This window comes from Ananas comosus, linkage group 13, assembly GCF_001540865.1.
Source record: "Ananas comosus cultivar F153 linkage group 13, ASM154086v1, whole genome shotgun sequence".
NCBI lineage: Eukaryota > Viridiplantae > Streptophyta > Magnoliopsida > Poales > Bromeliaceae > Ananas > Ananas comosus.
The window spans coordinates 4747893-4775127 of NC_033633.1; the positions used below are offsets into that span (position 1 = coordinate 4747893).

General features: G+C 38.8%; 1 protein-coding gene across 7 annotated transcripts; it reads right to left on the reverse strand.

Annotated features, from left to right (window-relative positions):
• LOC109719150 (probable E3 ubiquitin-protein ligase RHC1A) lies at positions 5825 to 17213 on the reverse strand. 7 transcript variants are annotated; one of them, XM_020245689.1, is made up of 3 exons: positions 16959 to 17213; positions 6588 to 7749; positions 5825 to 5843 (listed from the first exon to the last, which is right to left on the reverse strand). In XM_020245689.1, exon 2 carries the CDS (start codon positions 7592 to 7594, stop codon positions 6602 to 6604), a length of 993 nt encoding a protein of 330 aa, XP_020101278.1. In that variant the 5' UTR covers positions 7595 to 7749; positions 16959 to 17213; the 3' UTR covers positions 5825 to 5843; positions 6588 to 6601. The 7 variants fall into 7 exon arrangements, with proteins under 7 accessions (XP_020101278.1, XP_020101275.1, XP_020101279.1 ...); XM_020245686.1 differs by lacking the exon at positions 5825 to 5843 and adding an exon at positions 6048 to 6208 and having other exon boundaries at positions 16959 to 17212; XM_020245690.1 differs by lacking the exon at positions 5825 to 5843 and adding an exon at positions 6327 to 6345.

The window sequence follows — 27235 nt, forward strand, 5'->3', positions numbered from 1 at the left end:
TTCCTCTTTGGATTTGCCAGTGGTTAACATCAAAACTCTCATACCACTTGAATTCACGGATTCCACATATCTGGTGTGGAAACAAATCTTTTTTAATGTTTTGGAGATTTTCGGTGTTGCTTCGCATGTGGACGGAACTGGTACTATCCTGCCTCACACTATCGAAACTTCTGATAAGAAAACAAGTGCAAATCCGGAATATCAACCAAGTCACTGACTTATAAGGTCTATACAACAAAGTCAATTCAATAGATCATTAGAGATATCACCGATCGCAAGATCAACTAATCTCAAATTATGTTATGTATGAATACAAGTGTCACTGACCACAATGTCAATTAATGTCATATCATCTACTATAATCATGCCAAACAGAGGTTCCATCGACTATAAGGTCAGCCAACACCAAAACACCAAGCAGATAACTACGAGTGTCACCGACTCTTAAATAATGTCAAATCTACTACGTGTCACCGACTACAAAGTCAACTAATGTCAAATCTACTATGAGCGTCACCGACTATAAAGTTATCTAATGTCAAGGTCATCTACTATGAACATACCATGGATGACGAAATCAACAGGAGCACTGCTCTACCACTAGATCATGACCATACGAAATAAGAGTAAGTGTAGAGCAACTAACTACGAAATCAAGTAGTGTGTGAAAGCTCAACCAACCACATCAAGCAAATGGAATGAGATAACCATGATAGAAATCACCGAGCAGGCACCACTTTACCGACTTCGAATCGAAGTACCCACCTCTACTGAAGAGTCAAATCGGGTCGTCTATACCCGTCGATGTCTCATGCTGCAGTCCGGACCTATGCAAAGTCCCACCGAAAATGTAATTAGCTCAAACCCGCTAATTACAAAAGCTATGGTCTCAAGTGAAACCAACAGGCGAGAAATCGAATTTTCGGATCCCGTTCCACAGTCATCGAAAGATTGCCCTATCGTCACACCGACTCGTTAGCATGTCACCCCAACCCACGGGGCATCCCAAAACAAGTTCCACACAAAGCCTATCTCGTTTGCTACCCCTATACATCAATTTAATGCCATTGGGGCGGCCGTATAAATAATGCGTCAAAACGGAAAGCCGAGATCCCGAAAATCACCGGTTTGGCTCCCGGGGTGCCCTTTTAGGCACCGGAGCCAGTCGCAGTAATCTTACTGCAACCAGAGGTGTCAATCCTCATCCAAACACCAGCCAATAAGGCTTCTACCCTGCTGCGAACAGCAGCAACCCACACGGCAAGAAATCGCGCTCGAAATCACCCGATTTCGCATTACGAGCGAGGTTCCATTGAGCCCCTAAGTGTTCCGAACCACTCCAAAATTAATTCAACCTTTCTCCGTCTCAAAACATTCCCTTCTGGGTGTTGGAATAGCCACACGCCAAGTGGTGCGATTCGGGTGCGAAATCCCCAAATTCATCATGTCGGGTTCACGAAAATTGTCGTTCTCGATTCTGGAACCCACCTAGGGCTCATTGCTGGTTCAAGCTTTGCACTAACAGGTCCCAGCCAGCCAACGACGCTAGACTATGAATTTTGGGGCAACCACACAGCTGAAAACTCATCGCGACACGAAACAGTGTTCTTCCAGCAGCGAAAAACTCGTCGAAACCCCTTTTTGATAATACGAGGTGCTCAAGAATCTGGACGATCAGTCCAAAGGGTCACATACAGTGATCACACACTACACAAGGCAGCCCACACAGTCCTTTACAAGACTAAACCCCTAAACATTATAATATTTGCACAATATATGAATATAACGAGAGTGTTTAGGGCTGATACCGTAAATTGTGTATTTTCAGGACGATGCGAGAGCACCAACGGTCAACTCTCAAAACACCGAACACCGTGCTCGCTGTCCGAAGCGCAAATGATAGCTGAGGAGCGCACCGGGGCTTCTCCAAATTCAGCGTAGAAAGGGCTCCGGGAGCAAGGGAGCCAAATCACTACGATGGAGGGTCGTCGGCAGGATCTGAAGTGAGCACGGTGATTAACGAAGGCCAAGGACCACCGTGCTCACCTTCTAGAAGTTTGGGGGGCATCGAGTGGCCGGAAAACACAAATAGGGCCAAAACATGCCCTAGCCCACAGTGTAGGACACACCTCAGTCCGGCTGGCCGGCCGCCGGCGGCTTACCAGCACTTACGGCGGTCGAGAGAGTCCGGCGCTCCCCCCCCGGCTGGCGGTAGGGAGCGGCAATGGCGGAGGTAAGAGGAGCTCGGCCAGCACAGAGAGGAGCTAGGGCTCTGGCGGCTCCTTGGCGGCGGCGGCGGTGGCGGTGACCAGGGAGGCCAAGGGGCGGCGACGGCGGTCCTCTGTGATCAGAGGGAGGCACTGGCACGTGTCAGGGGCGGCGGCGGCGGTAGCACGAGAGAGGTCAGCCTCTCTCTCGCCCAAGCTTGCTCAAAGAGAGAGCCCGCGGCTGGGGTGGCGACGGCGACGCTCTGAGATGTCGCAGAGAGGTCATCAGAGTTGGGGAAACACAGGAAGGGCTCGAGGAAGGCAGGGCGGCCTCCCTTGCTACTCCGGTTGACGAAATCAACGAGAGGAGAGAGGAGAGCAGAGAGAGAGAGAGAGAGAGAGAGAGCCTGGCCATAGAGAATCGCCGTGATCTGACAGTGGCAGTGCGGCGATGCTGCAGGAGAGGTGAAGGAAAGCGTCGACTAGGAGTTAGGGTCCCCCCCCCCCCACCCACCCACCCAGATCTGTCTCTCTTTCTCTCTCTCTCTTCTCTTCTCTCTTTCTAATATATATATATATATAGAGTCCGGCTACTATACTTTTATGAGTACGATCGTCCTCGTACTCATAAGTTATTTTCGATGATAGAGCTTTCGAATTGACGATCCATACCGTTAAACGTTATCTAGAGCATTTAAAACTTCTAGAAATCAAATTTTATAATTTTTTTACATCATTTACCTTACGATCAAAAGGTTACAAAATTGACAATTTTTAACGGCCAGTATGGGATACTTGTTAGTTTAACGGTGTAAAAAAATCGGAATCGGTTGAATTTTTAATAAAAAATTCTATTCACTATCTAGATAAAGATCAATAACTCCGATCTTAAATTGAAGGATTCGATCATCCATTTTTAGGACGTCGTTCGATTTCGACCGTTCATTTTATACCTACTTGATGGATTTTATTATGATTTCGAGAAAGTACAAAATTTATTTTCTAGAAGTTTCAAATACTCTAGATCATATTTAACGGAGTGGATCGTCAATTCGTAAGCTCCATCATTGAAAACAACTTCTGAGTATGAAGGACTGTATACTCATAAGAGTATAGTAGCCCTACTCCATATATATATATATATGTGTGTGTGTGTGTAGAGCTACTATGCTATCGCAAGCATAAAGTAGTTGGTGCTTTTGATTTTTTAGCCATTGGATCAAAAATTCTACGGTTGGAATGATAGCAGTCCCCTTAGAGTTGAGTGGTCCCCATAAGGTTGAGTGGTCCCCATTGGTTAATAATATTAATCCAATGGTTAGAAATGATCAATGGGATTGATCTAAGGGCTAAAAAATCGGAACCACCAACTACTTTATGCTTCCGATAGCCTAGTAGCTCTACCTCTCATTCTTCTCTCCTCCCTCCTCGATCTCTCAGTTCCTCCTTCTCTCTCTTCTGTCATTCACTCTCTCTCTATATATTATAGTAATAATATATTATATATATTATACTATATATGATTTTCGCCCTTGAATTAACAAGATATGTGGTCTAGGATAAATGTGGTTGGGGGTTCCCCCTCCAACCCCCCCCACCATCTCGCCCGCCTATCGGTTGAGTGAGTGTGTTGAAAGTCTAATCCAGTCGGATCCTATTATATAATTATTATATATATGTGCCATAAATTATAGAAAACCCGCCCTATAAAACCCGCTTTTTCTACTTTCCCTCCATCTGACATTTAAACCACTACACTTTGCCCTTGTAAAATAAAAAATAATTAACGAGGGAGTCACGGTGTGTATAAATGACGATTTTCCCCTCGCCATTGTTGTTCTCTTCCTGAGCTCCTCAGCAGCCGTCCTCTCCACGTATCTTCCACCTATTTTTCCCCTCAATCTGGCCACGATTCCTCTCTCCCCAATTTCTCTCCCCCACCTGCCCCCTCTATTTCTACCGTCGCGCCCTCGATTTCGGCGACAGTAGCGAGGTATACTGAAGATAGGTTTGATGGCGAAGAGCAGGGAACACAACACCACCACCGGGGCGCCGACAGGCGAGGTCGAGGAAGACGAAAGGGAGTGGGCGGGCGAAGCAGTGGAGCGCCGCGGGCGCGCACAGGCGGCGAGCCGGAGGGAGCGAGTATCGAGAGAAGAGGCAGGGTATTTTCCGCGCGTATAAAAAATATTTTTTAACAGAACCCGCGTACGAACCTCAACGAGGGGTGCCACCCCGCTCGCACCCTTATTTCATTTTAGCAACCAGCCGGCAACAGTCTGCGATTTTCACATCTCCCCCGACCGCCTCGACTAAAGGCGGCAGTTACATAACGGGGCCCCCACTTTTCTGTAATTTAGCCTATATTAAAAATATAATATAATATAAGTAATAATATATATATAAGATTATGGTAGGTCACATAAACTATCTACAGTACAGGAGCTCCGGTACTATAGTTTTATTTTCGATCCTAGGGTGTTCAAATTAACGATCTACACCATTAAATATGATCTAGGGTATATGAAATTTTTAGAATAAAATTTTAGTTTTTTTCGACATCGTTAGTTAGTAAATAAATTATGTCAAAATGGACAGTGAAAATTGAATAATTTTTAAAATTTGAGCATAGAACTTTTAAATTCAAGATCAAGAATGTTAACCTTAATCTAAATAGTTTAAAGTATTTTCTATCAAAATTTGAAGAAATTTAGATTCTTCTACACCGTTAAACTCCAAACTCGCCATAGTAGTTATGGAAAATTGACAATTTTGAAATAGTTTGATTATAAAGTAAACTATGTCGAAAAAATATAAAATTTTATTTCTAAAAACTTTAAATGTCCTAAATCAGTTTTAATAATGTGGATCGTTGATTTGAACACCATAAAATCGAAAACGGGACTATAGTACTGAAGCCCCGATACTATAGATAGTATAGTAGACTAGCTCTATATATATCTATATATATATAAACTTATAAGTTATAAAGGATGGAGATTTGCACAAAAGTCCCTTTAACACCACAAAAAATGAATCCAGTCCTCAACAGCATAAACATATATTCGTCTTAGTCCCTCTCCATACCGTTGTGTTCACCATAGTACCCGAAATGCCGCGTTTCAGTCTGAAAGACCCCTCGATCGCAAAATTCTCTCCCGACTTCATCTCCAAGCTGTATTTCACAGGAAAACTCAAATTTTTGTGAAATTTTAGATATAAAATTTTCTCTGAGTCTACTTTTCGGTAGAACCTTCCACTTACCAAAACTGTAAAGTTTCTCACATAAAATAATAACCTTTTCGCAAATTGCTTAATTTTGACACTTTGCAAACATAGCAATTTAGCTCCCCAATCATTGAGTTTTGTTTCAAAAACTCACCAGTGTGTAATATACCCAGTGGCATCGACCCATGAATTTTCACGCAAAACGGAACATCGAAGGATTCTAAGAAGCAAGAACATCAAGTCAACAAAGGCCAATCTGCGGTAAACTCTGATTTTCTCAAAACCGTGCATCAAACATAAAATCGGATAGTATCAACACCTCCAGCATAGCTGGACCATCGAAAATGACCTATTGGATCGTCCGAAACAAAGTCCAATTCATGTCCGAAGTCATCCTCAACACGATGCCTCAAAAAAAAACACATGTTACTATTCATTTTAAATGAAAAGTAATAATCGCGTAAAATTTTTATTTTAAAGCATTTTTCACTGAAATTTGATGGGCAAGTTTAAAATTAAAATACACACGATGATACTTAAAAAGATATCAAATTTCCATAGAGAAGATCTCGGCCTTCACAAGAAAAGACGAAAATTGAAGACTCAAAGACAACGTATGAATTCACGATTCTTGGTAAGTTTAAATAATATTGATAATAATTTATGAACAAATTACAAGTGTTTGGAAGACATTAGATGAACACTCTGGTCCTTCAGCTCTTCCATATGTAGCACTTTGAATCCAAAGCGTCGGAAAAAGTCCACATTTTCTCCTAAAATAAGCAGCTTAAACCTTCCATTAAATGACTCATTAAAATTTACTATAAACAAGACTGAAAGGTCAAAGTCATTTCTTTTAACAGTTAGGAAATAAAACAAAATATATGTGAAATTACCAGTAATGTTTGACCTGCAAGTACAGGAGTGAGATCATAATATTAGGATAGTGTACAGCCGCCGCAATGTTTTACCCTTATTAAACTATGGCATCAAATAAAAGCAAACTTAAACACAAATTGTCCGAAAATGAAAACATGTCTTGAAGGTGCAAGTTCATAGGATGACAAACTGATGAAAGTAGCAAACAAACAACGCCTTAAAACCAGCTTTATTTTAACTATACAAACAGTAAACTTTAGCAGATAAACATACCACAGAAATAACTTTTAATAGTCGAAAGGCCAACCAGAATAGCTCATTTGGTTGATATCGTCATGAACAGCAGCAGAACTGCCTCCTGCATTGTTCTGCTGATAGTTATTGGAACCAGAATTAGAGTGAAAACCAGAGTTTGAATTGAAACCGGAGTCAGAAGATTGAAAACGAGAGTTGGGAGAGCGAAAAGGCCAGAAAAAGGAAAATGGGTTTCGCCGTCCCTGACTTTCTCCCCCATTCCCAGAACTCCGATAGTTGGCATTCGCTGAACTGTCCCCCACATCAACATTTGAATTCCGATTACCCAATCCAGCAGCCTGCGGCGGCAGCTCAGAGCGACAAACTGGGCATGAGTTGTGCCGCACTAGCCAAGGAACAATACAATCTGAGTGGTAAATATGTTTGCATGGCAGTTCCCGAGCCTCAATTCCTAACTCAAACCTGTCTGTGCAGACCGGACAATGAGAATCGCCTTGAAGGTGCCTCTGGTTTATCCTTATCGTGGGCAGCGCATTAATCACGGATCTGGAAGCAGGTGGTGGGCCACGACGGTCATTCATTGCGAGCTGTTCAAACAAAGCATCAAGTCCCGCGCCCATAAAGTAGTCACCCATGTTGCCACGCCCGTTAACGAGGATATGGAGGCCTCTGTTTTCAGCCAAATTAGAAGGAAGAGATCCATTCAAGATCAGCAAAGGGCCTGTGTCACGTCCCATTGCCGGATCCGGGTTCGTATCGGTTCTGGTTCGAATATCACGGCCTGTACCTGCTGATCCCCGTCTCACAAGGGCAGATATGAGTTCCATAATTCTTAAACGGGGGTCCTGATCGAAGTCTTCATCAGATTCCAATCTGAATAGATTCAAGGAGTTCATGATGCCACTCCCTATCTCATGTAGCTCTTGCACAAATCCTTCACTGCAATTAGGACATGTCATGTGTTGCCCATGGGGCCGGACTGCTTGCATGCATACATAACACCAATGGGTGTTTCTGCTTGACATCTTCCTCCTCTCCTTATTAAGCAGTTCAACTGATTCAGCTGAAGCAATAAGTAGGAAAATCAACTCAAGACTTGAATAAACTGATCCTGAATGAATGAAATGGGTAAAATATGTTCCTACATGAAATGATAGATTATGTCGAACACCCCAATCTCCTGAAAACACAGGATAGTATAAAATAATAAGCCATAAGAGCCAGAAATAGAGCATAGATGACATGCATGACAGCATCTTACGAAGTTCGATTAAGCAACCAAAAACACTCTCAACAAGGCACAAGAAAATATTCATCAAGATCACAAAAGAAGAAAATATTCATCAAGATCAGAATATATTTTATTAAGGGAAATAAAATCTACCATGAAGCCAAAAAACCAAGACAAGAATTTTTAGTTTTTATTATGAGAAAAAAAAAAAACCAAAAAAATGTGTGCCTTGAAACAACAAAACGGTGTCATGATTTCTCCTAATCAACGATTGGCATGTTGTTGCCTGTTGGTACAATGGTACGGCACACAGCAGCATGGAACGTGCCAACGTCGGCACACTCCCTCCCCATGCCAATGGCATGCCATGGGCACATTGGCACGCCTTGGCAGACATTTTTTTAATTAAATTTTCATAAAATAATTAGTTTTTAGAGTGTTTTCATATCTCTAATGACTATAAAAGTGGTTCATATGTTATATTTTACATAGTTTAATAAAATATAGTCACAAACATCATAATAACTAAAAAAATAAAAAAACAAAATCATAATTGGATAAAAATGAATAGGAAAGCACTACCATGGGTAAATTCGTTAGATCTTAAACTGATAAATGGAAGTGGAGGAAATCTTCTTATATTTTTTTCGCTAAAAGTTGGCCTTATTATGCAATGAAACTTGCTAATTGCTTCAAATATTAGTAGATTTACAAGATCTATATAACTATGAAATAAAAACTTCTGTAAAACTTTCAACCTCAAAAAAACTCAAAAAGATCACAAAAAGTGCAAAAAAGGGGGAAAAACTATTATGATATGCCGGCATGACCCCATACCACGTGTTGTAACAGCCTCGGCACGGAACAACACATGGCGGCATGGGCAGCACAAGCAATTCTTGCTGTTAATTCATTTTACAGTTGGAAAAGTTATTACCTGTTGTTATGATATATTTAGTATGATAGAATATATTTAGTATTGTATTATTTGTTACCTTATATAGTGACATAGTGTAGGTCTATATGGTATCTCATTGTAATCTTACCATAATGGGTTTGTACACTATTTATTCTAATCAATATACCCCTAGAGGGCATGCTCTTTTGCCCTTCTTTCATGGTATCAGAGACAAACCCTAATTCTAGGGTATAGATCCAGCACCGCCTTTCTCCCTCGTTGGATCTCATCTACGTTGATCATCCTTTTTTTTTCCTTCCCTCTTTGCGAGTACATATTTCTTTTCTCATAATAATCTACCTTGCCGCTACAGTACCAGCACTACAGTACTGATGCTATAGTGCTGCTACAGTACCGCTGCTACAGTATAAACACTAAATATTGCTACAGTAATATTGCCACAGTAATTTCGGCCTATTTGTGATCTCTCTTTGCTCTTTTGGTATCGCATGTGGTATCGCTTGGCCTATCCTATTGTTGTTGGTTTTTTCTATGTTGTGTCACTCGTGCCGCTTGGTTTTTTTTGGTGGTCTTTGGTCCTTCTCTTTGTCACCAGGAACTCTCATTTGGTAAGCTCTAACCTTTTTCCTTCTCTTTTTGTGGTGAAAATTTTTTCCTCAATGGTAAACATGTCTTCTTCTATATCGTCTCTGCCGATTGTTAACATTACCTTCATACATTTAGAACTCACGGATTCTACATATCTAGTGTGGAAGCAAGTGTTTTTTAATATTTTAGAGAGTATTGGTGTGACAACGCATGTGGATGGATCAAGTATTATTCCTCAGACAATTGACAGTACTGACAAAAAGATAATTGTAAATCCTAATTACTTAATTTGGAAAAAGGTGGACACAACCATTCTTTCATGGATTAATGCTACCGTTTCTTTGCATATTACAAATGGTTATATTTGGTTCATCTAAAATTGCCCATGATGCTTCGAAAATTATTGAGGCATATTTTCTTGATAAAACTGTCTCTACGGCTTTTTCTCTAAAATTTGAATTACGAAGTATCAAGAAAGGATCAATAGGTATGAGTGAATATATGCAAAAAATTAAGTCGATTGGGGATGTTCTTCAAGCGAAAGGATCAATGGGTATGAGTGAATATATGCAAAAAATTAAGTCGATCGGGGATGTTCTTCAGGCGATTGGTGAAACCGTGTCAGATCAAAATTTGGTCATGACCGTTTTTCTGGAATTGTCTGAAGAATATAAAGGTTTTGTTAGTGCCCTAAATACGCACAGGACAAAACCTACCTTCGAACAACTTCGCCCACTCTTAATGCAAGAAGAAACATAAATTCAACGTCGTGCCAACTTGACAACACCATCTACTACTCCCACTATTGATGGAGAAGCACTTATGCAAACTGTGGACAAGGCACTCGTAGCGGTCGTGGGGGTAGATATCGCGGAGGCAGAGGACATTATGGTAGACACAATTCATACCCCCGATCGTGGATCTCATGGAAACTACCCACATCCTCAACCTAATAATACTCAACGAAACCAACAACCACATCTTTCACGGTTTGGCACACAGTGTTAGATCTGTGAAAAATTCAATCATTTTGCTCTCAGTGCAAGCAACACTTAAATTATACTCTTGTTACAGATGAAATACCCCAGACTTTCGCTGCTATCAAACTTCATGAGCCTGGTGAGGAAGTCTGATATGTTGACAATGCAGCATCCAATCACATAACGGCTAACTCCGGTATTCTTTCATCATCCAAAACTCATGTTGGAAAAGAAAAAATTTTTATTGGTAATGAAAATTTACTGAATATTACTTAGACGGGTAAACACATTTGAATACGTCCTCCAACTCTTTTGCTCTCAAATTCTGTTTGCCAATTTTGTTATGATAATAATTCTTTTTTTTTTTTTTTTGAATTTGACTCTTCTAATTTTTCTATGAAGGACAAGGAAACGGAGACGGAGCTTCTCAGATGCCATAGTTTGGGAACATCACTCTATCCAATTTTTTCTAAAGTTGCAAGTGTAAGGAATAAGCAACAGTTAGCTCTTATTGCATCTAGATTTAGTAGAGATATTTGGCATAGACGGTTAGGTCATCCTAGTCTTCCTATTCTTTTTAAATTTATTAAAGACAATTAAGTTGTTTCTAATAATAACTCGGCTATTAAATTATCTGTTTGCAATGCTTGTAATATAGGCACACATGTTAAAATTTCTTTTCATGATTCTGAATCTTAGTCTACTTTTTCTTTTCAAATTGTTCATTCTGATGTATGGCAATCAACTATTCATTCTAATGCTGGTTATAAATATTATGTAATTTTTATTGATGATTACCCTAAATATTCTTAGCTTTATCTTCTGAAATTTAAGCATGAGGTTTTTGAAAAAATTTTAATGGTTGAAAACATCTTTCATAGCAGAATTAAAATCTTTCAATCTGACAATGATAAGGAGTATGTAAATGAAAAATTTTCTATTCTTTGTTCACAAAATGAGATTATTCACATTTTTTTTGTCCACACACACCACAACAAAACGGAATAGACGAGAAGTATAGACATTTATCCAATGTTGTTAGAAGTCTGCTTTTGCAAGCTTGCTTGCCTCCTCGTTTCTAGACTGATGCTTTTCAAACTACTGTTTTTCTTGTGAATCTTACTCTTACTAGTTTGAAAGAAAAATCGCCATACACTAATTTGCAAGGTTGTGTTCCTTCAGACTTGCAACTTGTCACAATTTTTGGATGTTTGTATTATTCCGATCTACAGAATATTGCTGCTCACAAGCTCTCCCCAATCGCTTCCTTGTGTTTTCTTGGGACTCTTTACTAAGCATAAAGGCTTTCGTTGCCTCTTTCCGAGCACTGGTAAAAAATTTTTTCCCGACATGTTACTTTTCTTGAACCGGTGTTTCCTTATTTCTGTCTTTCTAAATTTTCCACCTCTTCAGCACTGGTTTTTACTATTTCAAAATTTAAAAAATTTTCAAATTTTCTTTCTAATCCTCCTTTATTGTGTGTCCCTCTACTATTGATGCAATCTTTGGGTTCTATTTCATCCACTCTTCTACTGCTGATGTTTCTGGTACTTTGTCTACCAATGCAGTTCCTCAGTCTATTTCACCGTCTAAGTTATTATCTCCCTTTTCTACCACCTTGAATAATACTGCCCTAAAGGTTCGCAATGAGAATGATGTCTCTGTTGCTGGTCAAGCTGAACTCCGGGTCTATACCAGAAAGAATACATCCCAACCTATTGGACTCACTTCTACTGATCCGGCACCCCCACAATATGACCTTCTTCCACCTTTCCCCCTCCACTTGATACTGCCCTACCGATAGTATCCTCTGCTTCGCCTACTTTACCCATTAACTCTTTACCTTCTCCCATCCACTCTATGATTACTAGATCCATGACAAAGGGTTTATCTGAGTTTACCACCTTCCTACCTCCTAAGAACTATATTCTCCCTACTAACCCTAACTCATTTGCTAAGGCTTCTTAGGATGCAGGTTGGCGTATAGCTATGGCTGCAGAATATAATGCCTTATTGGCTAACTCTACTTGGGATCTTACTCCCACCTCATTCGTCAATCTTATTGGCTGCAAGTGGGTATACAAGGTCAAGCAGAAGATGGATGGTTATTTTGAGCGTCTCAAAGCTCGACTTGTAGTTTAGAGCTACAAACAACAAGAAGGTATTGACTTCGATGAGACTTTTCTCTAGTCGTCAAGCCAACTACTGTTCGTTCGGTTCTTTCTATAGCATTCTCCTCTGGGTGGCCACTTCGACAACTTGATGTGAAGAACGCATTTCTTCACAGCTCTCTTTCTGAGAAAGTTTATATGCAGTAACCGCCAGATTTCTTCTTTTCCTCATCATGTCTACCGTCTACGCAAAGCAATCTATGATCTCAAGCAGGCGTCTCGGGCTTAGTTTCAGCGTTTTACTTCTTTTCTTTCTGAACTAGGTCATTGGAAGCACCGCTGATCTCTCAATGTTTATTTGTCAATTCTTTTCTGGTACTCTTATTCTTTTTCTATATGTCGATGATATTATTGCCACTGAAAGCTCATCCTTTCTTTTGGATGCTCTTATAAGAACCTTGCAACGAGAATTTGCAATGAAGGACTTAGGTCCGCTACATTAATTTTTGAATATTAAGGTTAGCTGCTCTTCTTCGGGTCGTTATTTGACTTAACAGAAATATGCGCATCAAGTAAATCTATTTCCACTCCTCTGTCTCCGACACTTGTCTTTCGTATCATAAGGGACGTCTCCTTGAAGATCCCTACACGGCTACCCCTATTGTTAGATGGTTGGTGCTTTGCAATATTTTACCTTCACACACCCCGATATTTCGTACGCTATCCAATTCAGTTGCTCAATATCTTCATGCACCTCGTAAGCCACACATGCAGACAGTTAAACGTCTCCTTCGTTATGTTCAGGATATGTTGTCATATCGCATTCCTATCTCTCGCTGTATCAATCCTTTGCTTGTCGCCTTTTCTTATGATGATATAGGTGGTTATCCGAATACGCGCCAGTCTACTTCAGGATATTGTATATTTCTTGGACCTAATCTTATCTTGTGGCCAGCTAAGAAATAGCCTACTATTTCTCGGTATAGTTCTGAAGCAGAGTATCATGCTGTGGCTTACACACTTGCCAAGACGATTTGGATTTGCTGTCTGCTTCATGATCTTGGTATTTTCTTATGGCGCTTTATTTGCATCTATCGTGATAACCTTAGCACCACATGCCTTGCTGCCAATACTATTCTCCACGCTCGTACGAAGCATATTAAGCTTGATCATCAGTTCTTGCGAGAAAAAGTCCAATCGGATGATTTGGACTTGTCCATATATCTTCTAATAAGCAACTTGCTGACATCTTCACCAAACTCTTGTCCCTTCTTAGTTCTCCATGCTGCGGACCAATCTTCGCATCCGACCAATGATTGCTTAAATTGTGGGGGAATATTATGATATATTTAGTATAATAGAATATATTTACTATTGTATTATTTGTTACTTTATATAGTATAGGTCTATGCTACATCTCTGGTTGTAATCTTACTATAATGGGTTGGTTTGTACACTATTTATTCTAATCAATACAACCCTAGAGGGCCATGATCTTTTGCTTTTCTTTCACCTGCCAACAAATAAGTTGGACAGCCGACGCATCCAATTATTAGAAATGTTCACGTAAATCATCAACTTGACATCTTCAAGTTAGGATTATAGTACAAGTCCCCTGCTCTATCATTACTTTTGAAACCTTAGATTAACAATTTGAGAAAAATCAGTCCAACTTCTCAAAATTCAATTAAAAATCCTATTTTACACGCATCACATTTATATTATTTCCATGGATGATAAATTATACCAAATTGAAAGAATTAACAGCATAGTTGCTAAAAATTGATAATGTTTTGAGTGTTGAATTGAGGAAACATTAAAAATAATCAATAAGTGGTCATTGCAGGTAGGGCAAGGAATGTAGGACAAGGGATAAAGAAACCAAACATTGTTCCTATGAGACTAAAGCTTTCTTATGATGAACATTAAACAGAACAAAGGGTAGAAATTGAGAAAAGCAGAAAATAAAGGAATTAGGAAGGAGAAGGAGCAATAGAGTTCTTACCCAACAATAGTGCATTTTCGTCAATTATCCATCATATATATATGATTTTCAGCTCTATCTCTAGCCACAAGTAAGAATATACCAGCATAATCCCAAAAGACGACCTAAAACATCCAAGCTGTTGCAAAAATTACTTATCAAGAAAAGAATGTCTTAACACCATCCATTGTGTCCAGACTTGTTTTTATCTGTCTATGATGTGCTGCTAATTGTCGGAACTTGTGATGAACCAGAACAAAGGTCAATGCATTATCTCGTGTTTTCTTGACTTTGCCTAGTATCCCAACAGATCCTATATGGTTTTATGACACCACTCAACAACATTTTGTCTGTTGGCTTGAAGCTTTAAGAAGTTTGGTTAATCTAAAGATCTTCTCTTGAGCCAAAGCTAAAAAGAGGACTGGTTTGCTTCATAGCTGCTTACTTCTGGACTATTTGGCACGAAAAAAAACCTCATGAATCTTCAACAATAAACAACTAGAAATTCCAGGAAGCTTTGGACTTCGGTGTGCAACTTTGAAATATCGACGAGTGTCATCAACTTCACAGCAATGAGTGGTTAAAACTATATTGTGCAACATAACAAAAGTTCAAAACCGCCTTGCATTTGCATATACCTCTGATTTCTGTTTAAGCTAGGAATGAAGTCTATTGAAGGGATCGTTTTTGCTCCATTCTCTCCTTTACCTTGAATCTTACTTCTATCCTTGTGTAAAACCTTTACAGGGGTTAATCTATGTAACTTTTCTTAGTAAGAAAAAGAGTAAAAGAGCATGCACGAATATACGTTTAAAACTACCGTAGTAGTAAAGTCCAATCAAAGTTCAAAGTGATGTTGACCTTGGTGGGGTATCTCCACTTGACACAGAAAGGAGCCCTCAAATCTGACCAAGTACAACAGTAATTGACTAAAATTTCAATTGAAAACAAACTTAAATTGACTTACCTGAAGTCAATTTGATCTATTACAACCTAATTTTGAACCACAAAGTTTGCTTTCTGCAAAGTGATTTCAGCAGTCAAGATTCTTCACTCCTAAACCACAATTTGTAAAGAAAATTTTGAGTTGATGATACAAACCAGCATATAAAAAACCATCACAATCCATGTGAATCATGCAGGGATCCGTAGAATGTTGGTTTAAAGGTTAAAAAACCATTCTGATTTTGGTGATAACAGACATCTATCTAAGAACTTTGAGTTTGGTTGTTTTCAAGTTTAAAGACTCTAACTATATCGATCCACTGAGGTAGGACCTGAATGAGACGCTACTCAAGTGTCATGAACTTAACAACACAGCAAAGCTTGAATAACCAAATTGCCGATGTCACCACCACCATGTCATCATCACAACCTTGCACGGCCACTGCTACCAAACACCGCCACTATGAATAGCCATCACCGCAGTAACACCGTCATCATTGCGATAGCTTTTGCAGTACACATTCAAATTATAGAGAAAAACTCTTGCAAGGTTGGACAGTTTCTTGATTTCTACGGAATGGATGCAACAATTTCCTAAAGCTATGCAATTGGCAAATGTAAGAAAAGAAAAGAGTGTAGGTGGACACTTAAATAGGTGAAGAGTGCACCAACAGCTCCAGGTTATTAGCAACTGCAAAATTGTACGTATTTTGAATGCTGAGTTGCTGACATGAAAAGTATTAATGGGGATGTATTTAGCTTTTCACGAGATGTTATTCTTTCTCTAGTTTCAGCTGTATTGTGAGCTGTCTAATATCATATTATATGTTGTGATGTAGGACAGGTTGAGATATCTGTGTGTTTGTCTTCTGTTTACTCTTTTTTACTATGTATGTTGTAATATATAAACAGTTTGCAATAGAATTGGCTGGGGGTAATTTTTCCTCCAGTCTCTACTCAAGAAAAGCTATGGCTGCCACCAAAACTCAACTACAGTAATTGGCAACCATCACTACCGAAGAGTTTAGATATAATCCTGCCTTATCTAAACAGAAAAAACAGAATTTAGATGGATTCATCTCATTTCGAGCATGAATTCTGCTCCAAAATCAGCTTAACTCAAACTTTCTGAACTTTACAGTGCCTTGGAGACACAATCCTCTTACAACCTTGGGGTTCATCCACTAGATCTGAGAAAAGAGTCTTCAGATCATAATCTGGTATCTGAGAAACAAATTCTATAACAAATTCAAGCTCTCCAACCAAAAACTCATCAAAAGCGATCGAGATTGTAAACATGAAAACGAAAACAAAAACTTAAATCTCGGAACGAATCATATGGTTTCACATCGGTTATAGTGGCAGCATCAGTAGAAAAAAGAAAAATAGGAAAACAACCGATCTAATTCAAAAAGTGCACCCAGACCCAAAAACACAATATAAGAGAAAATAGAAGGAATCAAAGCATGGATGTCAGAGGAACCCATCACATCTGGTACAACTTTCCCTTTTCTTTTTTTCTTTTTTTTTTTTTTTTTTTTTTTTTTTTTGTGAAGAATATGGGCTTACTGTGACAAAACATCGAGTGAAAAATTTTCATGACCACCATAGAAAGTGCAAAGAATATATACCTTCGGGGAGGCAGAGGAATCCAGGGATCAATCCAGCTACCACTTCAAACTAAAAGGAAAATAAAAAAAAGGAATTAGATAATAGAGAACCTGATCCATCCATAACCAATTCCTAGGATTATTCTGGGTCAGTTTTTGTTGAGAGAGAGAGAGAGAGAGAGAGAGAGAGAGAGAGAGAGGAGATAAGATGATAAGTAAAGAAGGAATTTGATAGATCGGAAGGGGTAAAGGAAACGGAAAGGGACGGAGATGAAGCTGAGATGAGAGGAGGATGACGCACAGAAGCTTCCGGAGAGCAGAAACGGCTGCGCTCAATTCTTGACACTACTCGCAAGTCACTGCCAGGTCGCTGTTCGTGAGTGGAAATTGTCGGCACTGAAAGGCGTTTGTCACACCGTCTGAGGTGTTACGGCATATGACCTCATTTCTGTTTTGTTTTTCTCATGAGCGTGAATAATTTCACTTGATTTTTTAAAAAACTAAATTCCAGACTATCTTTTGTTAAATGCCCCCCCTTTTTTTTTATATCTTACTCTTTTAAAATTTTAAAAATATTTTTTTAAAAAAATACGGTGTTAATAAAAAGACAAGATAATCAAATTATTCTTTTTTTTAATAAAAAATATTTTTAAAATAATTTTATTATTGTAAAAGATATTTTCGGTATAAATTATTATAAGAAATAAACAGAAGAATGATGAACCCCAAATGAAGGGGTTAAATGGAATAGGAACAAAAGGATCAAAACCTTCCGCGCCCCACGCTGGATTTACAGATTGTACTTTTCCAGTTAGTCCATAAGGGTTGGACACCCATATTCCAGGACCATACAAACCTGTTACATGAAATGCACCGAAACCAAAGCAAGCTACCCCTGTGAGAAATAAATGAATTCTAAAGATTTTGGGCAAATCCAAAGAAGCACGTAGTATTTCACTATGATTTCTAGGTCCATACAAATTACTAGTTCTTGTATCTCTAATGTTCAAATGGAACAACAATCAAGGATCATAAGTATAAAGTTCTCAATTGCAATTGTCTACTGGGCTCACGGGCTAGCACTCTCAACCATTTTTTCGGAAAAGTACACTGTTGCGGTGGCCAAACCGCTGGTGTACATAAAATGCGTACGAACAATGGTGATCGATGTTGATATGCTCAATAGCCAACTGTCAGCAACTAGCTGACAATCTTACCCTCAGGGTATGCCGACCGTATAGGTCATCAAGTACAAGAGTCACAGAATCGACCAAATAGGTCATCATAAATAATCCTCTCTACTTCTAGATCATGATGATAAATACGAAAAGTAACAAAGTAAAGCAATAAGTAAGAAGTCAAAGGGTGCTAGGCTCATAACATGATATGCAAGGTAATAAAGAGAGGGTGGAGAGAATGTCACCGAGCGTGCACCACTTTACCGACTTCGGATTGAAGTATCCACCTGTATAAATATTGCGCCTGCGTCTCGACTATTGAAGATCGTCAATTGAACCTACGGAGGGTCGACCGGGTTAGTATATAACCCACAAATAAGAAACACTAAACTCACAACCCCACACATGATCCCACAGGAATCGGTTTCCCAAAATCGATTACCGTAACTCGCTGGAAGTCTCGAAAATCACACCGGGACTCCGCCGGGACCCATGAAGTGTCCCGGGGCTCACCGACTCATACCATGAGTCACTTGCTACCATAAAACATTGTAATAAAGGTGTCCTAGCAGCAAACATAATGACTTATATTGAAACGATTATCGTCAGATAACCATTCCGATCCGGATTTTCGAAAGTGTTATTTTCGACATCGGAACCCACCTCGCTCACCCGTTGTCTCCAAACCCCCGAAATGACATTAGTGACCAGCCAACTAGGCTCAGCAACAAACTATAGTATACTCGAACATCGTCAGGAGGAATCCGAATCGAAACCGTGTTCCGTCTACGAATTTTGCCGAAAAACGCATCGAAATCGATATTCGATTTCCGCAAAGGCCTTGGACCTTGGACAATCAGTCTAGAGATCACCGGCCACCTACACATACTGCCCACAGTAGCCACGAAGTGCACAATTGTATAAAAGCCCTTACTAATACTTAAAATCACATTATTTTATGTGATTTTATGGGTTTTACGGCTCGATACCAGAAACTGAGGGCATTTGAGGTCAACCGAGACACGTGCTGACAAGTCTTGACATGTCGGAGGCAGTACTCATGGTCTGGAGCACAGTGGCTCACTGTGGAGAGCGCGGGAGTGACCCTAAGTTCTGCGAACTACGCGCCTGAACTTAAGTCACGTTTATTCCACAAACTAGGGGCTCGCTGACCCTAAGGGAGATGAGCACGATGATCAGCACTGATCAAGGATCATCGTGCTCACTTTCGGAGGCATCGGGGTGGCCTCAGATTGCCAAAATACTGCAAACAACTCCAAAACATTGCACAAACAACACTAAATTGGCTTACCGAGCAGGAGAAAGCTAGGGCACGGCCGGCGGCGGCTCGGTGGTGGGCGCACTAGCGGCAAGTGGGTGTTAGTTATATGCCCTATAAGCCAATCCTGTCATAACTTAAAGGGTTAATATCAGTGTACTTTTCTTTTATGATTAAATCTGGCATTCTTCATTCATATTATTACTAAATGCATATTTATGAATCGTCCATAGAATTAATAGTAGAAGAATTAACTTTTTAAGAAGTTAGAAATTTGAGACATATATTCTTCTGTAATTAATTCTTAAATGCTCTTGATCATAGGATTATCACGAGGGAAGTGGTAAATCCGGATAGATCAGTATATGTTGTACTTCCTTTATGGGATGATGAGTCTCAAATTATTAGTGTGGTGACACTAGAGTAAGCATATATATACAGGTGAATGTTGGAGAACAATTTCACTGAGTGTGACCAACTATAAACAATCACATGGATGTCTACTCACTCGTCAGTGAATTGTTCCATACTGTAGTAGTGTGAGTGATCCTTTGACCTGAGGCACCACAGTTATCTTGCATGTAGGTTATTGTAGTTTGACTGTGTAAATACTTATACCCTAATCATGGGTTAAGTCAACACATGTTGGCTGCAGTGAGTCATACGTGGAGGCAGGTGTGCGTCAAGATGGAATCTATCACCCTTGGTAGAGAGGTAATTGTCCTATACTATCTGTTTTACAAGATATAGAAGTCCTTGGCCAAGGTAGTGTGATTTTATGGAAAGGAGTTTCCATATTTGTTAATCAGATGAGACATATGATTGAATAATGGGGTTTGACGAGTTATCCATAACCTCGACTCAATCGGGATAAGTGATAGAAGAATTTTATCACACGGTAACTACACCTAGAGGTTCTGTCTATTATTAATTCTACTTGGATTGCCGCGATATACTGCTAGGTGTCACTTGTGGATTGTGGGACTCATAAGAGTAATTAAGATAGTTAATTACACTCAGTTGGGAGAGCCAAAAATGTTTTGGCCGATCGAGAAGAGTTTCGATGGTGACACTAAAAGAGTTTGGTGTCACATCTCACTACCAGGTAAAAGTAAACCTATGTGGTCACACACAATATAGGCTGTGTGTGATCTAGTGCTTGGAGAATTAATAGAGATCATTTTGCTAAAGTAGCAAAGTAAGAATTTACTTGCTAAATTGATTAGCAAGAAGGACCAATTTGTAAAATTGAAAGTTGTAGAGTTAAACGCAATTGTTGCATACGGTGCACTTGCACTGAGATTATTATCATCTTTCTCTCATCAACTCCTCAATTAATAAAGATTAATTGAGGAGTTATGAAGTGAAAGGAGAAGAGGATGAAAGAAACTCTGACATTTATTAGTGGAAGAGAAAACTTCCATTTCTCTTCATTCTTCGCGCACTAAACGAGAGAAGAGGAGTTAACTCTCCTCTCATTTATGGCACCTTTCTCTACATTATTTCTTTTGGGGAAGGAGAGAGTAAAATGCTTTATTAAACGTGTAGAGGGAGAAACGCATTATTAATTGCGCAGAGAACATTTCTCTACCTCTTCCCTTTATCTCCACTCGTATATTGCCTCACCTATAAATTGAGGCATCTCTCTCTACCATGATAATAATCACAACGCAAAAGCGAAGTGCGAGAGAAAGAGAGAAAATTCTCCCAATCATATAAAGCTCTCTTTATATCATAAGAGAGAGGTCCTCCAAAATAATTGGTCTCTATAGTTAATCCTCTTGAAATTGCTAGCACAATTTGAGGATTGATTTTTCTCCATATTGACACAAGAGATCACGAAAGGAGTTTCGAGATTACACTGTAATTGTGTGAAGCACAGATCCTGGAGCAGCCTTGTGTGGATACACATAGAGGACACTTGTGCGGCTCAAAGGACCAGAAGTTCAGATCCATATCAACTGTAAAATAATTTTGGTAATCAACACAGGTTGAAATTTGAACCTTTCTTCTAATTAGATTAGAATAATAATTTTTGTGTGTCACATGAGATGATCTTGGTACATATATATACTAATATCATAAATGTTATGATATTAAAGTATACATGATTTGATCATATTTTATAAATGTATTTTCGCTGCATTAAATGCACATGCACTTACCTGTATTTCCTTACAGTGGGTGCGACCGGTGTGGGGATGTCACCGCTCGCACTGGCTGGCGGCGGGAGGCAGCGGCGGCAGCGGTGCTTGAGCAACCTGAGCCCGTACGGGCTCGGCTCGGGTTCAAATAGTCACAGCAGCCTCGGCGGTAGCCGGGGAGCTTCGAGGCAATGACAATAGGTCGCCGGAGGCCGGAGGGAGGCGGCACGGTCGGCCCTAGGCGTCGGCGGCGCGAGGGGTGGGGGTTAAGTCACCCTCGGCCAAGTCTGCCCAAGATGGTCGCAAGCTACCTGGGGCGGCAGTGGCGGCACGTGGGGATGGCGGTGACCATCGGGGGACGTCACCGGGGGTTGGGGGCACTTCCAGAGGAGGAGCCCGAGGGTAAGGGGCCTTCCTAGTTGATCTCGGATAGAGGTGAGGGATGAAGGAGATGGAGAGAAGAAAATGTGGCTGTCTCGACAGTTGGCCAGTCGGAGTTCGGTCGACAGTGGCCGGGGTGTGCGCTGCGCACTAGGGTTAGGAAGGAGAGGAGGCTAGGGGTCAGATGAAGCTAGGGTTAGGGTTTCCTCTATGGAAACCCTAGTTAGCTAATATATACAAGGTGGTAAACTTGTAAATAAGCCCACCAATGATCAGTATTTTCAGCTCAGTCCCTCACGGCGTGAGTAAAACGCGTGTACGTACCCCACGTTTGATTTTACACAAAATGATACATAAAATATATGGCTTTTTTACAAAATTTCCTTTTGCCACTTATGACCCCTTCTTGATCCTCGCTTGATACCAGGAGATCCGTCCGTCAGACTTGCGAACGGACTGCGCCAGCGCGTTCAGCATGTCCGTGGCATTGACATCACTATTTTGTTTCGCTAGATTTGGTCGTTGATTGGTAACAAAACCCATCGTCTCTTGATCCACCAACATAATATATATATATATATATATATATATATATATATATATATATATATATATATATAAAATAAAAATCGAATTCAAATTCAAATTCAAATTCTTGAATTCTCCATTATTCAAATGTCTTAGATATTACAACTATTTGGTTATATGAACTTAAATACTTAACCCTTGTTAGTAAATGAGATTAATTGACATTTTATCCCCCTTATATTATTTGTGATGGTAGAAAGAAAAAAGATGACCGTTAAAAATTTTGAGGACATTTCTATATAATTTTAATAGTTGGGGCTTTTTGAGAGACATATTTGTGATACTAAAATATAATTTCACTTATCTTTTGTTAACAAATAAACAGTGCTATAACGGCAACAAACCGCAGGGACAAATATGAATATCACTGGACTTTTGCAGGAATAAATATGAAAAGTTGAACTTTATACGGATATATTTTCTATTAGATATATTTACAGAGAGCTGTATGAAATTAACTCTAGAATAAACTATGAGAACTTCCACATAGATGGCATGTAAATAGTTGATTGAACTCATGCGATAACCCAAGAATTGGTTGGAACCAAGGGTTTGAACTATGAATTAAACTATTGGCATTACTTGTGGAGATCCCGACTCCACAAAATAAGACCTTACGGAAGTGTCGAAATGGGAGAAGTTCGATTACCCTCAAATGCCTTCATTCTGAAGTCTCTAATGCCTTTATTCTGAAGAAATCCACGAAGTAATTTGACTAAAAATTTTTGGGACGAGATCCAATCTCTATTTGATCACATCCTGCGTATTGTCGAGCATATAGTTTGTGAGTAGAGCTATGAATTTTTCAACCAATATCTAGTGAGATAGATGTAGGTACAATCCCTCTTTGAATCCCATTTATTTTCCACTCTCTCTCTGCATAACAGTCCTTCACCAACATATTTTTCCATATGATTTCTTCGTAAATGATGGGAAAAAGAATATGCAAGGAAGTATACCCACACCAAATATCGAACTAGAGGTCAATACTTTTACCATCCCTGATGGAATACAAGATCCACGCTGAAAGATATCTCTCATCTCTAAGGCATTCCTCCACCATTATGAGTAGGGTCTAAAAGTGGTCGCCTCTTTGTACGATTTCCTTCTTGAGTAGTCTAATACCCTAATCAGTTTGTTATATTGTGGTTTCATTTATGAGAAGAAATGTACCAACACTCCTCTAGTAGCGCAATATTCATAGTGCCAAATCTTTAATCTCGAGATCACCCTCTTTTTGGCTTCTACATCCCTCTTTAAGAGACCACCCTCTTTTTGCCCCTGTATCTCTTTTTAAGAAGATTTAATCTTCAGTGTGTGAAAAACTACTCTAATCACCACATCCCTCTCTTTATATATAAGCTGAGATGAGAGATACCAGCATGTTAGTAGATGGCTCTTTACCCAAATTGTCTTCAGCAACTTGTTGGAACGATAAAGGTAGTTAGTATGTAAAGAAATAGGGGCGATTGCTTATATACTCCTGAAAAGTTTTCGACTTTCTGATTTACCCCTCTTAAAGGTTAATATTGAAAATACCCTTTTAACGTTACAAACCTATTTCAAATATACCCCTAGAGTTAAAATCTGTTAATTAACTCTGTTATCTATATAAAATTTTACTATTTTGCCTTTTCAAATATACCCTTCTACCATCATCGATTTTTTTTAATTGCCCTTAAAGTCAGGGGCACAAAAAGTATTTTGACTTTTGGTCTTTTCAAATATACCCCTCTACCGTCACCAATATTTCTTATTTGCCCTTAAATTAAGAGCAAAATTGGCATTTCAATTTTTTTAAACTGTAGTAGATATTTAATTCACGTTTAACCCAAGTTAACTTAACAGGAGATAACTACAGGGATATTTTGCAATAACGGTGGAACATATGAGGTGTATTTTAGAAAGAAAAAAAAAAGGTAAATCGGATATTTTCAAACGTATGAGTGGTATATAGGCAATTATCCCAAATAAATATTAGATAGAAGATTAAGTATATATGAATTGATATGGACTGCCAGATCGTTGGCGCTAACTATTAATCCCAAAAACTCGAGCTATTAGAAATACACAACTAATTCACTTAAGCATACATACACAGTGCCGATGGATCTTGATTGTGACTCGGCCCAACCAGTCTCACGCCACTTCAAACATAACTCAGCCCAACACAACTTTCTGCCATTTTGAATCTTACTCGGCCCAACCTAGCCTCCCGCCACAAGTAAGATGCTAGCCTCTTGAAGTCAACAATCCCCCCCCTCCTACACAACACCTGCATAAATTCGCAACATGCAAGAATTGAAGATGTGACTTCTGACTTCGATACTAGTCGGACCGTTGGTGCTAACTATTAATACCAAAAGCTCGAGCCGTTAGAAATGTGCAACCAATTCATTTAAAGCATATAGAACACAGCTCCTATGGATCTTGATTATGACTCGGCCCAACCAATCTCACACAACTTTAAACATGACTTGGCCAAACCCCACCTCCCGCCATGTCAAATGTGACTCGGTCCAAACTAGCCTCCCACCATAGGGCAAGATACTGACCCTTTTAAGTCAACACAGACGACGCGCAACTTGACACTCTTCAGCTTGTGTTCGCGGAGTGCGCACATACGTGTAAATAGTTGAGTGCACTTTTTATCTAGAGAACTAGTAATCCTAAGTAGAGCCCATTAGATATTGAGCTTCTCAAATGATTCATGCCCCGAATTAAAGTTTCAAATTACAAAATAAACAACAAACTCCAACAACATTATTTTTTAAATTTAAGTTTTGGGATAATTTCATACAGCTCCCTGTAAATATATCAGATAGCAAATATATCCCTTCAAATAGCAGATATATCCCTACAAAGTTCAAGTTTTTAGATTTATCCGTCAAAAAGTCGTAACAGTTTCAAATAACCTCTGTTGTTAGTGTCTGTTAGAAAAACATAGTTAACCATAGCTAAACTACTTAACCTTGGTTAGTGGGTGAGATAAATTGACCTATTTATCCCTTTGATATTACACATTTTTCTCTCAATCAAAACCCTAGCAATGGAAAGTCATATTTTTCTTCCCTTTCCTCTACCTCTTCCTCTCTATCCTTTATGCTAGTTTCAAATCCGTACCTAGAGTTTCTCCGTCCCCACTCATCCACGACGTGTGATGCTTCGCCCCATGTCGAGCACCGGGGAATTAGTATTAGATATGTAAAGGGAAAATGAGTGAGAGAAAAGGTAGATAAGAGGTTGCAACAATAGTGGCTTGGATTAGTTTTTATAGAGAAAGAATATGACCATTGAAAATTTTTTGGAAGAATATTTATGTAAAATTTAACAGTTGGAGCTTTTGGAGGAACATATTTGTAATGATAAAATTAATATTTTACTTATTTTCTGTTAAAAAAATAAACAATAAGCTAGCGGTAACAAACCAGATGGGCAAATATGAACATCATTGAACCTTTAAAGGGATAAGTCTGAAAAGTCGAATTTTGTAAGGATATATGTGCTATTCGATATATTTACAAAAATTTGTATGAAATTATCTCTTAAGTTTTCGTTTTCCCCAACATTGGGTATAGTCATTAATATATAGTATCTTTTTATTTGCATATAATATTTTTTTTTAATGTTGGGAATACATTGATTTGGTATTGGCTGGTCCAACTTGTTCAGTGTTACAAAATCTAATCCCGGACTGCATGACATAAGAAACCATATTTCTACACAACTTCACTTACGGCCCATTTGGTAATTCCTGAAAATGTCACATAGTATTGTTTTATTTTGTCATTACTTTGGTGATATGTCCTAATAGGGCATTAGTGTACTTTAAAATGCTGCAGTTATATAGTGTTTGGATAGGCATTTTGTGGCTCCACTTCACGTACTTGCTCTCAAGGTTTAAAGTGCAGTGGCACGGAAACGTATCGCTATTTGCCTGGCACGGTATGGCATTAGCACGCTTCAGTGCCGACACATGGTACGAACTTGCGTGCTGACACATGGTACGCTTGCGTGCTGATAGATACATATAACCTTCTACTGGCATGCTTTGGTACGGATTTATTTCAATTTATTTTATTATAATAAGCACTTATAATATTATTTTGAATGATTTAATCAAATAATTATAAATATTTGTTATGTATAACTTACTATACTCATCAATTAACATACTTATAAGGTTTTTTGTATATAAGGTACAACTACATCTGATACAGAATAAAAATTTTTTACAGATTTGATTTTAAAAAATACAAAAAAATAATTTTTAAAATAATTTTAAAAATTATTTAAAAAAATTATTTTTAAATTAATTTTTAAAAATATTATTAGATCTATCAAAAAAATCAAGCAATAAATTATATGACAAATAAATTAAATAAATTTAAGTATCAATTAATTTAATTCAGTTTTTAATTTTATCAATATTTTTAATCTTTTAATTAAAAAATAAATTTTTATATTTGATTTGTCTCAAAATTTATTTATTGTGTTCGATTTTGTTATCTTAATTTGTCAAAAATTTCGCAGTGCCACAAATTTTGCTAAAATAATTTATAAAAAAAATGGATGTCTATGGTGGAAACACCCTTATAGTGTGGATCAGATATGTAAACTAAAAATTTGCCTGCATATTGATAAACAAAAAATTAAATGGGTAGCCAAGTGTGGAGCGGATAACTGCTGAAAGCATCTAAGTAGTAAGCCCACCCCAAGATGAGTTTT

Excerpts from the sequence above, each read along its gene's own strand:
- LOC109719150 (XM_020245689.1), bottom strand. The coding sequence starts at position 7,594 with ATGTCAAGCAGAAACACCCATTGGTGTTATGTATGCATGCAAGCAGTC.